Genomic DNA, 13,740 nt, shown 5'->3' with positions numbered 1-13,740 from the left:
AAAGAGAGTGCAAAAGGAGGTCACAGACATCCTGAAGCATCATTCCCAAAGAGATCATAGGGTAGGACCGTATAGTATCAGATCCAGAAACAACCCCTATCTAGTATTGGGATCGCTGGATCTAGAAAGATATCCCAACATTTCGGAAGAAGTCATATTTTTTGAGTAGTGCAGAAAGTAGGGGTATCACCCATATTACCAGGGGGAGATAAGGCTGCCCTGCAGACCCCCTGTCCAAAGACCCCCGACACACACACTATTTATTAAAGGGACTAATTTAATTAGCACTCTTCCCCAGGCTATAGAATTTAGCCTATTTTTTTTCCTGCAGCACTCTTTTTTTGTGTAGCTACCCCTAGGGCTTGGGGTGGGGGGCATTACTGCTCCTCCCTCCTCTTCCCAACCCCCTCTGCACCCAAGGGAGCCAGAATCCCACACAATAGGAACTTTAACACAATAAGTGAAAAGAAAAAGGGGGGAGAGTTTGCAAGAGGGATCAGCAGCAGGTATCAGCGAGAGGAGCCCAAACTGCTCAACCTCAGCACACAATCTGCACACTTGGAGGGGCTTTATTTTGGGGAGGGGGGTTGTTTGAAAGTCAAGAGAGGGCAGTTTCAAGGAGCTGTGGAGATGTCCAGGAGGAAACAGGCCAAGCCACGCTCGGTGAAAGGTAAGGGGCTCTCTATGCCTCCTCAAATCCTTGATATCCAAGCATAAAATTATCACCTATAGATCTGCCCTGGTAATGCCAACTACCCCGGTAACGCTTTCAGTGATGGAAAGTCAGCCAGTTCTATGCATTGCAATCAGCCCCTGTAACACATTGTAACCTTAGTTTATTCATCTCACAGGGTTACATTGTGGATAGATACATTGTTACACGAGTTTCTTTATCAGCGATCTCCTATATGATGTATAAATATGAGCTAATAATTACACTATGGAATGCATTGGAATCTCTCTCTGCCATGCTGTTCTGCTATAGAATGGTTTCCTGGTCACTGTCTCTCTGGGCTTTTGTGGCGCTAGGATTTCTTTACTGGGTTGAAACATAGAAGCGTTGTCTCTAGCGCTGTGCTCTGAGGAAGACCTAGACGGACGTTGGAACCGTAGTCCCGGCCTGTAGCCTTCCTCTGCATCCAGCGCTGCGGCTAGACACGTGGGTTGGAAACAGTCTGCGTGTAAACCTGTGGATCATAAACACAACCTCCTTCACATGGTTAAAAGTCCACAGTGTAGGCTGTAAGTGGACACGTTGACTGCAGCTGGGAAGGTAAAATGGCTGCAGTTACTCATAATTACTGGGATTATTAATGGTACAAAAGTAACAGTTCTGGATTTACACATCATGTGTCTCTCTCTGTTCACTCATCCCTCCTTCTCTCCATCCATCCTGATAGCAGAGAACAGCATGTTGTAGAGTATAAGTAGTTGCACATTTTCAACACTACTGTTTCTCCCCCCAAATATTGTGAAAATACGATCAAATGTTCCTAAGGAAGCTGATGGGCAGATAAGCCATTGGAACATCATTCTATAAAGTGCCTTCATAAATATTTAGGGGATGTATGTTTAGGACATATATACATATATTTATATGATTTTCTACCAGGTTAGTCTTAAAGAGAATCCCTAATCCACACACTACCATTCAAAAGTTTGGGGTCACTTAGAAAGCATATTTTTTTCCATTCAAATAAATACAATGCAGACCTGCTAATGTTGTAAATGACTATTGTAGCTGTAATATCTTCATAGGCGAGCAGAGGCCCTTTATCACTCCCATCACTCCTGTGTTTCAATGTGTTAGCTGATCCAAGTTTAAGTTTAAAAGGCTTACTGATCTTTAGAAAACGCTTTTGCAATTATGTTACAGCTAGAAAGGTCCTTGTTTTCCATGAAAACAGCTTTGTGACCCCAAACTTTTAAACAGTAGTGTATACATATATGTATGTTACAGGTGGAATCTTTTGTTGTGTTTTCTTTTCAGTATATATGATGTCTTTTCTGCATGGCTGCCCAGCGGTTGGCTCTGTCTGGCTACAGTACGCCTCTGTGGGTTTCCGTGCCTAACGTCAAACGTGACGCTGGGTTTAGCGGCATTCTGATCTCCCCGGTTTATCTGAAAGTGTATTATTATTTAGTCTCTATCCACACATGATCCTGAAAAAAATGTGCACTAGCAAGCTGTATTGTAGTCTAGATTTCTCTTGTCTGGCATCTTCCATGTTGTAGGAAATTCTGAGCTGTGCTGTGACAATGACTGTATTAACTAATCATGATTGCCATTCTTTCTATTTGAAGCTATACTGAAGTATAAACACCTTTCCCGGTCTATACCACATTCATACTGTTTTCACTGTAGCTGAGGTTGGCTTCACCATGTTGACAGCTCGTTTTGAAAGCTGTATTTAGGCTCCTTCTGCTCGGGTGTGTCTTTGTCATGTTGCCCCTGGTATCTCTATACACTTACCTGTAGTCCTCTGTTCCGCAGACCCATCGCGAGCTTCTTTGTTAGGGTCATGATTAGTTATTGAGCCCATGAAGCCCCTAAGACTGTTCCCCAAAATCCAGTACCTAAGAAATGCTGCACATTATTACAAGGGAGGTTTTCATTAGCATATGTACATGAAAAACCTATAAGACGCATTCAAATATTGGATAGCTACGTACAAGCAGGAAATACATCTCATGACCAAACATAATGAGGCTATGCTATGACCCCAAATAATAATAATAGTAATTCAGTCCTGACTTGTGAATTTTCGCCATAGTGAATAATCATCTGGCCTTATGGAACCACATTGCGTTGGTGCTTTTGTGTATTCACAAATGTAAATTCGGTAACAGTTTTGGTGCCCTCTGGCCACATCGTTCTGTAGGATGGATCTTGCCAAATTTAATGCCAATCCTTTGGAGAGCAGACACTTGAAGCCCACTCATACGGCACAGTAGTTGAAATAGTATGAAAGGCAAGGTCTCTTTGACAGCGGTTGCTTTCACCTTGGTAGGACTCCTTAGCTGGTAGTGAATTTGTTCAATGACTATCAACTGGAAATTATGGCAAAAAGGACAAAAAAATTATCTCAGAGAAAAGGAGGAGAAGTTTTAAATGATCTTTCCATCCTTTTTATTTATGAAGCACAACCTTATTCAACAAAAGTGTACATAAGCCATTCTGGAGATAAGGGGCATGACATCTAGAAGTGTCCTCCATAATAGCAGACATGACATAATGAAGACCGTTTTAGAATTCTTTCCTACCGACCTCAATCTTCAGCCCATGATCAGTCAGCGAGACATCTGTGTCGCTATGTTTGTCTGGTTGAAGGTTGTTGATGATAGTATTTATCTTTAAAGACGCTATTCCACTTAGACACAACATTCACTGTACTTTCTTGTATGAACCTTGGTCAATCTGTTGTTGTATTCTTCCGTCTGAAGGTTTGATTACATAAACACAACATTCAACAGCAACAATCTATCAGAGCTCGCATTTGTATAACATCACAATTAAACGTTCAAAGATGATAAATCAGGAAGAGTCTTACGTGATTAAGAAAAGCTGAAGTTATGCAGTTTCACTAACCATGGCCGTTGCAGAATCACGTGAATACGTGGCAACATATGTCTACAATTCTCGCATGGATTCTGGACGTGGTATTCTGGTGACGAATGCATGGTATAAGATGGCTGGCCTACGTGGTTTTCCTTCTGTCCATCCTAAGCTTGTAAATTCAAATGCTGCCTGTTGTCGTGCCAGGGTAGCATCTAGTTGCCATGGTGATGGCAAGATTTAAACCATAGGGCCCACACTGAGGTTTTGAATTGTTTGTGTGTCTGATGTTAGCAAGAGAAGTAATAAAAAAAAAAAACCTATATATTTTGATCTTAGAATATATGATTGTGAATGTTCTATTGCCCGAGGAGCAAGAATTATTTATTTTAGCACTATCTTTGCTATAGGGGCTCTGATGAGAGAAAGAAATACTGCAGGAAGTGTGGTGGTACTGGACTTGTAACCATATTTTATTTTTTATGGTGGAATATACACTGTGATGTTGCTGAAGTTCGACTCCTTATGAACCGTTGAAAAAAAAAGAACAGGGTCATTCTGCAGAGAACCAAGTTTCATCCCAATTCATTCTCCTTTCCAATAAATGCCAAAGGCTGGTGGCGTTTGGTAAAGGCGTTTGAGATATAATAGAACTGAAAAAAATGTATATAAAGCAGTAATTCCGCCAATTAAATAATTAAGTACCATATTTTTACGGAATGTAGATTTTTGGTAGACAAAATGAACCTCCATATCCACGTAAATGTGACGGTATTGCATCCATAACAGAAATTCGTACACTACCTTCAAAAGTTTGGGGTCCCTTAGCTGTTTTCATGGAAAATGGAAATTTATAGCTGTAACATAATTGCAAAAGCAATCAATGAGCCTTTTAAATTTAAACTTGGATTAGGGAACCCAACGAGCCATTGGATTGCAGGAGTGATGGAACACAGGAGTGATGGGGAGTGATAAAAGGCTTCTGTACACCTATGAAGATATTCCATCAGCCACCTACAATAGTCATTTACAACATTAACGTCTGCGCTGTATTTCTGATCCATTTCATGTCATTTTAATGGACACAATTTGCTTTTCTTTCAAAACCAAGGACATTTATAAATGACCCCAAACTTTTGAAGGATAGTGTGTGTGTGTGTTGGCTGATAGTTCTTTTATATGTCCTCATGAAATAAGTGCGGTTTTAGGCATTGCACCCATTATACTTTAGGAGTCTTGATATCCATTATATTGATACAGGGTACTCCTTAAATCATCAGAAGATGAAAGAGGAATCATTTTACTCCACAAAGGCACTTTTACAGGGGAAGGCAGCGTGAGCTAATTGCAGTGTTTGTTTTCAGCTCTGAACGCATGTGTGTTTTTTAAGTCTTTATTGCCTGAAGTTAATTGATGGAATTTCTACTTTTTTTTAGTAAATCAGTCCAGTTTATATGGGGAAGAGGGGGGTTGGGGTAAAAAAAATTTGCTAGCATATCTGGATTTTCAACAAGACCTCGCTCTTGATGTGAAAATATTGCAGTGAAGTAAGGAAATAGATGCTGTTTATGTTATAATCGTAAATATTGACATTTTTGTTTCACTGTTTAATATTTGCAACAGATTGCTCAACAACAGACCGCCTGTGGTTACCCAGAGCTCAGATAATTCATATTAATCTTATTCTTTAACCTTAAAGCAGGGCCCTCATTACCTAATGTCAGTCCTAGTTTTGTCAGACCCTTTAAATGTATGGACCAAAAGAAGCGCTGCAGAAACTGTTGCCAGTATATAATTTAAATATAATAATAATAATAATATTCATAGTTTTTGCAAACATTTTGCTAGAGATTAATAATATTGCAGTTATATACTTTACCTATTTTATACTTAATATCTACAGAATTATGATATAATTATATGTCCTTATTTACAATACCTATATTTTTATAAATGGGCTGGTAACCTCCCACCGTAATAAACATAAAATGACCTGGGGTTTTCTTCCGTTTATAGTTCTAAAATATATTTATTTCATCTAAACATCAATTTGTAATATTCAGTATAAATGAATTTCTCTTATCTTGATAGCAAATAAAAACAGCAAATTTAAAAAAATTTTGTCTTCTTTTAATGCACAGATATTTGTATTAAATTCCCCAAATTATAGTTACTATTGTTATTGATATTATTATAATCAATTTCGTACAATATATACATTCAAAGGGTATAAGAACTAGAACTGGCAGACTAAGACAAACCGATACATTAGGTAGAGAGGGCCTGGCAAGTAAGCTTACAATCTAGAACATTGCTATCCTATTTTGGTAGTTTACCTGTAGCTTTAGGTTAATTAGTTAATTTTCTGCTTCATTCAAGGGGCAGTTTGCTAACATACCTATTTTTTTTTTTTTTAACTATAATCGTTTTCCCCATCACTGGGTTTCCAATTCCTATCTCCGCTGCGCCCCTCGATAAACCTCTCTTTAGGTTTATTTTAGCGTGCCTTGATAAAAGGTGGCAATATTGCTAATTAGCCTATTGTGTGCTTTAATTTCATGGATCTCCAAGTGACATTCCAGGCTGGATTCAGTTGGTGGATCAGTTTCCTATTGTGATGCTTTCATGTGAGTGAGTCAGACGCAAGCACTTACAGAGATAACCCGAGACTCTACAAACAGGGACGCCGAATCAATAACAATAATAAAAAAAATAAAAATAAAAAAAAGTAAAATTTCTAGAACACCTGTTAATATAGCAGTAACAACATTTAAAGGTACATAATGCAAAAACAACTTTTGTCTATTATCAAGGAAGAATTAATTTAATTACAGCTTAAAGAAGGCTAGAATCTACAGCCTAGACATGCGGAGACATTATGTATGACAGCTGCATGAATTGCTGTCAGAATGTGGGACGGAGCGTGTAGTAAACAGAATCCTCTGTAAATGAATGAAGTAAAAAAACCCAACTAATTAAGCTGTGATTTGATATCGAGCTTTAATCGTTAACTGTCCCGTCACCCCCTTGATGTCACAAGCAGATTGAAGTTTCAGCGGTAGAATGCGGGCTTAATTTGTGTCATTCACACCTCTGGCTTTGTTAGATGCATGTGAATAATGAGCACCATTGCGAAAGAATGTTACATTATAATATTTGCATATTTTTGCTCTCTCTCTTCCTCGCTAGCCTCATATAAGTGTTGCCCCTTCATGATGTCAATTATTGTTATACTATATATATATCGCCTCGGATTTCATTTACGAAGATCTGGTCATCCTACCGCTGCGGAAACATAGAAGTTTACGGCAGATAAGAACCACTCGGCCTATCTAGTCTGCCCGTATTTTTCATGACCTAGAGACGCCTTAATCACTACTTGATCTCGTCTTAGATTCAGGATAGTTTTTGTCACATGATGATTAAGTGTTGCTGTCAAAAATTTTGATGATCAAAGAACTATTTTTGGAAAGAGGCTTTTGGTAGTAATAGGAATGAATTTTCTAATAATGCATTTATTTTAAAAAAGTGTTAAACTCAGAAGAGTAGACGGCACCTTTGACACAGCGAAAACATTAATATTTTTTTCATATTCTGGAAGGAGGATGTGTTAGCAACGATGTGGTGCGGGATTTTATATAAACCCACAGATTCCGGATAGGATGACTATTTCTCATGCTTTATTGAAGAAAATAACATTTTTAAAGAATGTTTTCTGTTTGCTTTTTCTGTTGTTTTCGTACAATTTTCCTAAAATTACCAACTTACATTACTGTCTCTGATCCCCTAGTTTTAGATTATGACCTCCTGTTCTAACACTTCTCCAACTTTAAAGTAAACTTCTGTCCTGTACTTTGTCGTCAGTGACCAGTGTTTAAATTCCCTCAGTCTACCACTTCTGATGTGAGGCGGTTCCATTTATCTACCACCCTCTTAGGAAACATTCAGTTTTATCTTTAAATATGACTGTTCTACCCAAAATCTATTCGGATGTGTGATTTGACCTTATTTCCATTTCTAAGTATTGTTTTAACGTTGAGCCCACTGGAACACTTTTCTTGGGTCTCGTCTTTGGACAGCATCTGGCAAACGCCTTGTCCCTCCACCTGCACGCAGCTCTGGCGGCATTAGACACATATTTACGGATCATTTCAGTAATGTTGCTGGACTCAGCACATGAACAGCTTGTGAGGCCTTCGCTCCGGGTTATTAACGTGACTGCTTGGAGAGTACCATTAAAATAAAGCTTCATATTGACATTAAAAAGCCGGATTTAAGAGTCGGCCCTAAACCACCTGTCCCTATAACAGGAAAAAAACAAACAAAAACATTTGCAGACATTATATGATAAAAATCTGCCGGGGCAGTCCTGTTTTTTGGGGTCCTGTCCCATCAAATTATGGTCTGTCCTGGGTTAAAAATACTGCATCAGAGCCTAAACGCTGGTAAATGAGATCCAGACACCCAAAGTGGGTGGAGTCACGCAGCATAGGTGGAGTCAGCCAGCGCCACATAACACTGCCTACTTTAGGGAACGCCGCCTTTATGCCCCTAGACACCCAGAGCAAAAGTTGGCGAGCATGTGTACAGTAAATGCATTTCTCTAGTTTTCGTCACCCTACCCTTTACAAGGGCTGCCCCAACCAATCAACACCAATCAGCAACTTCAGAATAGGGCAAAGATAACGAAACAGGGCGACGTCATCATGCAGATCTATAGAATGAGGGGTTAGTGGACCCCAGGGTAGACACTTGAGGTGGGTTTTTATTACGTTACATATTTAACACAGCACAGCACAACACAGCACAACTCTATACCGTTATTGCTTTATGTATGTAATGCACATGTAGTAGCCTCTAGTTCTGCGCAGTACACCTCGGCTTGCGGCTCCGTGCAGAATTGATCCCGTTGTCCCTGTTCCACCGGAGCTCTTCATTTAGCCGGATCGATCCCCACTAATATGAGCTGTAAATATTTAGGCGATGTAAATATTTCATGATATTGTTTTTCCAGCTCAGATAATGAAACCCCAGGAAGGGAGATACAGTTCCAAAGAGGTTTTATATTTAGTAACTAAATGTGTATGGTTTTTTTTCCCCCAATTCTTTTTCCCTGTGTTTTGCGTTGTTTTGTCTCAAAGATAGACACATGTGGGTAATTCCAGAATCTGGCCGCAGATAAGACCCATTTGGCCCATTTAGTCTGCCCATTTCCCCCCATGTAGAGACTCAGACCTTAATCAGTCATTGGTCTTGTATTCAGGATATCCAGATGCCTGTCCCAAGCATGTTTAAATTCCCTTACTGTATTAGCCTCTGCCACTTGTACTGGGAGGTCGTTCCATTTATCTACCACCTTCTCAGTAAAGTAAACTTCCTTAAACAAGTCAAACCTCTGACCGTCTAGTTTTAAACTATGAGCTCTTGTCCTAACAATGATCTGTTGATTATTATTATTCTAGCAGCAGCCCTGGAATCTGAATGTGTATGCCCCTTATGCTTTTTAGGTTGTGTGCTCCCCTTTTTTTATATATTTTTTTAACCTAGTATTTTCGGAGTCCTAGAAAAGTAAAGTTTTTAAAAAAATCTGTAGCTTTCCCTGGAACCCGTTTAAGAGGAAGTAGAATGCATTCTCCATGTTTATTCCATATTTCCATGACCATCACTACCACGTGTTCTCTGCCATGTCCTTGTTCTGGTGTCTGAATCATACACTTTAATGTGTTATTGTTCCTATTTATAAATCTGTCCCCAAAGATTATGTTCCCCAGGTACTCTGGTCCTACGCAGGCTGTTTATCCCCAGGGAAGCGCGCAGCTCTGCGAGATGTTTTTTCCTTAGTTACAAAAGTCTTCAATAATCTTGTCTTTAACAGTACAAATTCCAGTCTGAACCTTTATTCTTAAGGAAACAAATTCCTTTATGAAAAGGTACGACCACGTGAGTTCACCAAAGGCAATTGTGTGTGTGTCTGTGAGAGTGTGTGTCTGTGTCTGCGTGTGTGTCTGCGTGTGTGTCTGCGCGTGTGTCTGCGTGTCTGGGTGTGTGTGTCTGCGTGTGTGTGTGTCTGCGTGCGTGTCTGCGTGTGGGGGGGTACAGGGAAATTTGGAGTATGACAGCAGTTCAGTGAGGCTCGGTGACACTCTATCAGGATGTAGTGCAGGATGTGGCGAGTTTCCTTGATCTAACTTTTTCTGGTTACACGCAGACTGTCCCTTTGGCTTTGAAGCCTTGCCTGGAACGCTATAGCTGCTTGTGCTTACAGTAATGGCAGTTAACCCTTTAGTGTTCCAAGTAATCCTTGCGGAGGGGGCAACCTCACACAAAGTATAATATAAATGAAAATAAACATCGATTTCACATATCTCCGGAATAAGATGTGGGTTAGTACTATTCCATTCGGTCTTTCGGCCGTTTCTCCTGTAAGATAAAGATAACCATTAACTATTAACACTTTGGGACTGAAACTATCTTAATGGAGAACAAGGCACCTTATTGACGCTCAGACCTTAAGCTGCTTAGAAGCAGTCTATGTATAGTCCACAATACTCTAGGGAAAGTAAGGCTTGGATTATCAGCCACCTTTAGCATGAATGGGCCGCTCTCATTCTCAGGATAGAAGGGAAGGTATCTGTTTCTAAAAGGACATTTACAGAATGGTCGTAGGGTTTTAGGAGCCGCGTATCCATATCTACCACCTAGACGAGACGTTCATCCATAGAGCTATGCATTAAACACTCCGAAAAGTTTGTTTTAGAAGTAAAATATTATGGAGTCTTTTATGATACTTTTATTTACCCTTTAGTAGCCCATCGTAAAGATTCTATGTGGCGACTCGCCAGATGTGTTGACCAAACTACTCTCATACTGTTCCTTATGGAAATGTTGACTTGTCATTATTTAAAGATTCACTTAATTGAGGCAAAGTCATTCAAGCAGGGATATCAGCCATAAAATGCTGGTAGCAAAAGCACCAATTGGGAGTATTATATATGATGGCAGCAGTGTCGGGCATACTTTCAATCTACCAACATGTATGGGGTTTATTCAATAAAGCGGGAGTTGAAACGTGTAAATTTCATGGTTGTTTCTCCTTCAAGAATGTTTGAGCTTGCCTGGGATAATTCATAGTCGAAGCTGTGAGATAACATTATTAGGAACCTCACTAATATATTGAGGCATTGTATAGGGCCACCCATACCTTTGTGCAGAAGAAGCTTGCTGAGAATGACTATTTGTAATGTTTAGGGTGTCCACAAGGAGAAATAGATTGTGTCCATTGACCATGTTCTCACTCTTTACATCTCTAAGGGAAGCAAAGAACATAAAAAGGGGGGTTCAGAAAAATCCGTAGGCTTCACCCCTCCGGCCATTTAATTTCTCAGTTGAGGTCCAGCTGCTCCTCTGCACTCTAGGACATTGTTTTTCCGATATCTCTGGTTGATTATGCGCTGCTTCCTGCTGCTCCCCAACAGCAATAGACTTGATTTCTGTTCTTGTATTATTACCGCAATTAGTCCATGTGCATGGAAGAGTCCGCTTCTTCACTCTGGTCAATTAGAGCTGTTGTCCATTATGTTTGCAATGCAGAAATTCACATCCACCGCAACACGCCGTCGCAAACCTTAACCCTTTTAAGTTTGCAAGAAGCTCTTGAGCAGAACAGTAGACAAAGTCGGTTTTTCTAAACTTCCTTTTATCACAGAGGTTGAGTAGTAGACAGTGTTTTTTTAGAATTTAGTTATCTGTCTGCTTTTACATATTTCGGAATTATTTTGCTTATCCAGAAAACTATTATTTTTACATGTTCAGTATTATTCTGTTTAAAAAAATAACAGTGTTAACAAATGTCTGAACTCGTTTGTCAAATAAATGATACTGAAATATATTTAGTAATTACTCCATAATGTGTATTTCATTAGAAACAATGTATGAAAGTTTAATCATTGAGGCATAAGAGTGTTTCATGGATTTATACTAATAAATAACTTTGCACATAAAATTACCAACTGTTCCATAGCTCATATTTATTAGGGTTTTGGTAACTGGTTAGCGGTCCTTGCCTAACAACCAGAACAAAACTGCAAGGTGTAAACATGTCACTAGTAAACGCAGATATGATAGTCTATCCGACTCCAGTATATATATATATATGAGTATTCAGACTTTGCAGGATCTACAAAGGAATATGCGTCAAAACAGGTCACATCTGGCCTCTGGACCACATGTTGCCCGCCACTATGGTTACACTAATGTATCCTGTAGACTGCATTAAAAAGAAAGAAAATATATTAGATTATTGTATCTCTGGGAATAGACTTTAGTCCTATAAGGCTTACGCATGCCTGCTGTAATAATGAGTCTGATATCCTTATAATCAGAATGGAATAGGCAATTAAATGGAAACATGCGCGCGCACACGCCGTAGCATAGCAACACTTTCCACATAACGTGATCCTTGGGTATTTGTTTCCATATGTAAATCTGTGTACGTCAAAAAACTGTTGTATTCTGGAACATGAAACAAGGGAACCGGAAGCCAGACCATCCATGTAACTGGAAAGGGGTTCTCCCTCAATAGTTTATAAGATATTACTGAAATTGACTTGCAGAGTCTGAAGGTTAACCTCCAAAACATATGGAAACTATTACAACCGATTTAAGATAATAGTGATGTTGCTTTGTACTGCCCATATAGGGTTGAAAGTTTTGAAAACCAACCTTTAAAGTTCATAGATGGCCAGGGTTGTCTTTCAAACCTATAGAATGTCTTTGCAACCAGGAAACCTACTATATGTTGTAAATGGAAGAAAATTCTAATGCCCTTTTCCATCTCTGTTTTACAGTGGAAGATTCTGAAGACTTTGGCCTGAACTGGGAGTCTGCCGTGAGCCAGACAGGTATCATCTTCACCCCTTACCTTCTAAAGGGTCTGATGTCCAAAGAGGGACATTTAGTAGATGGCCTTATTGCTACTGAGGTTCACTACCACGATGGGTGTTCCAAATAATAAAATGTATATGTTATATGATCGAAATTCCTTCTATATTAAGATTTGTGAGCAGCACATTTTCATTTGCAACAATGACTTTCAAAGAATCAGTTGGAGAATTCTGTACTGCTTTCTAGAGCAGATGTGGACTGCGTTTTCCTTTTGTGCACGAACAAAACATAGATATATCAAGTATCATAACTTTGGCCTTGGGCAACCCTTTTTTGTCCTGTGGGGTAGCTAAATGTGTAATGCTAATTTTACATTATGTTATGAAACAGGATCATTCTTCTAGTCTGAATCAACAACTGCTCTGTGTATCTGTCTAATCGTGGCTGCATAATTACCGTACGTTGCCAACAGAACAGAAGAAAACAATTTACCGGCAGTTTTGAGGGTTGATTTAACAGCCTCACAACCAGAACTCATAAAAATTAGTTTAGCATGTAAAAAGTTTCCACATATTGTGTTTAAGATTCTGGTTTTGTTAAATAACCATTCAATTGGCTTAATTTTTTTCTCTGCTACTTTAGTCCCAAATTAACCCTGAGTATTACCCATGGGTGCCTATTATACCTGGGAAAGCCTATGTTAGGAGAATGTACAGGGACAGCAAACAGAAACAGGAAAGTGTACTAGATGCCATCCTAATCGATTTTTGTTGTTTGATAGGAACAAAAAAAACTTTGACATATTTACCCTTGGCTAAGCCAGGGCAGTACCACCGGCTGCCGCCTCTGTGCTGCCATGCTTACTTCTGAGCACTGGCTTATGATGTCATATCACGGCGCTCCCCATTTTATGGATGTGCAGTCCTGGTTGGAAATGAACTATGGAGGCTCTGCTGACACGGCACAGTCCTACATGATATTAGTAGGCTGGTTGGGGAGATCTCCCTTTTAACTGGCAGATTGAACAGGGGCGCTACAGAGTTGCTGCCTCCCTAACCTGCTGTCTTAGGCCAAGTCGACAAAGGCCAGAATATACTGGTAATACGAAACTTTTCTTCCCCAATCATGTTTTTATTTTTATATATTACCCGACCTAGCACCCGGGGTTTGTCAAGCCTTGGCATGCACTAACATACATTTACACTCTCTAACACCATACAGTAAGAGGCACATGGTAACATCTTATGCTTACAAACAATAACACACTACATTAACACACATGCTAACATTCTGCACTTGTA

General features: G+C 39.5%; 1 protein-coding gene across 1 annotated transcript in view; it reads left to right on the top strand.

Moving 5' to 3' along the window:
• LOC149298476 (uncharacterized) overlaps positions 1-12,566 on the top strand; it is a 43,302-nt gene extending 30,736 nt beyond the window's left edge. The window contains exon 11 of the mRNA XM_089487297.1: positions 12,403-12,566. Within this exon, the coding sequence (XP_089343423.1) occupies positions 12,403-12,566 (164 nt within the window). The remainder of the gene's footprint in view (positions 1-12,402) is intronic.
• Positions 12,567-13,740: the final 1,174 nt, after the last annotated feature.

The sequence above is a fragment of the Sceloporus occidentalis genome, unplaced genomic scaffold (assembly GCF_023333645.1).
Source record: "Sceloporus occidentalis isolate IW3139 unplaced genomic scaffold, rSceOcc1.0.p SCAF_32, whole genome shotgun sequence".
Lineage (NCBI taxonomy): Eukaryota > Metazoa > Chordata > Lepidosauria > Squamata > Phrynosomatidae > Sceloporus > Sceloporus occidentalis.
Note: the sequence above shows the minus strand (reverse complement) of the source record. Positions and strands in the feature narration are given on the sequence as shown.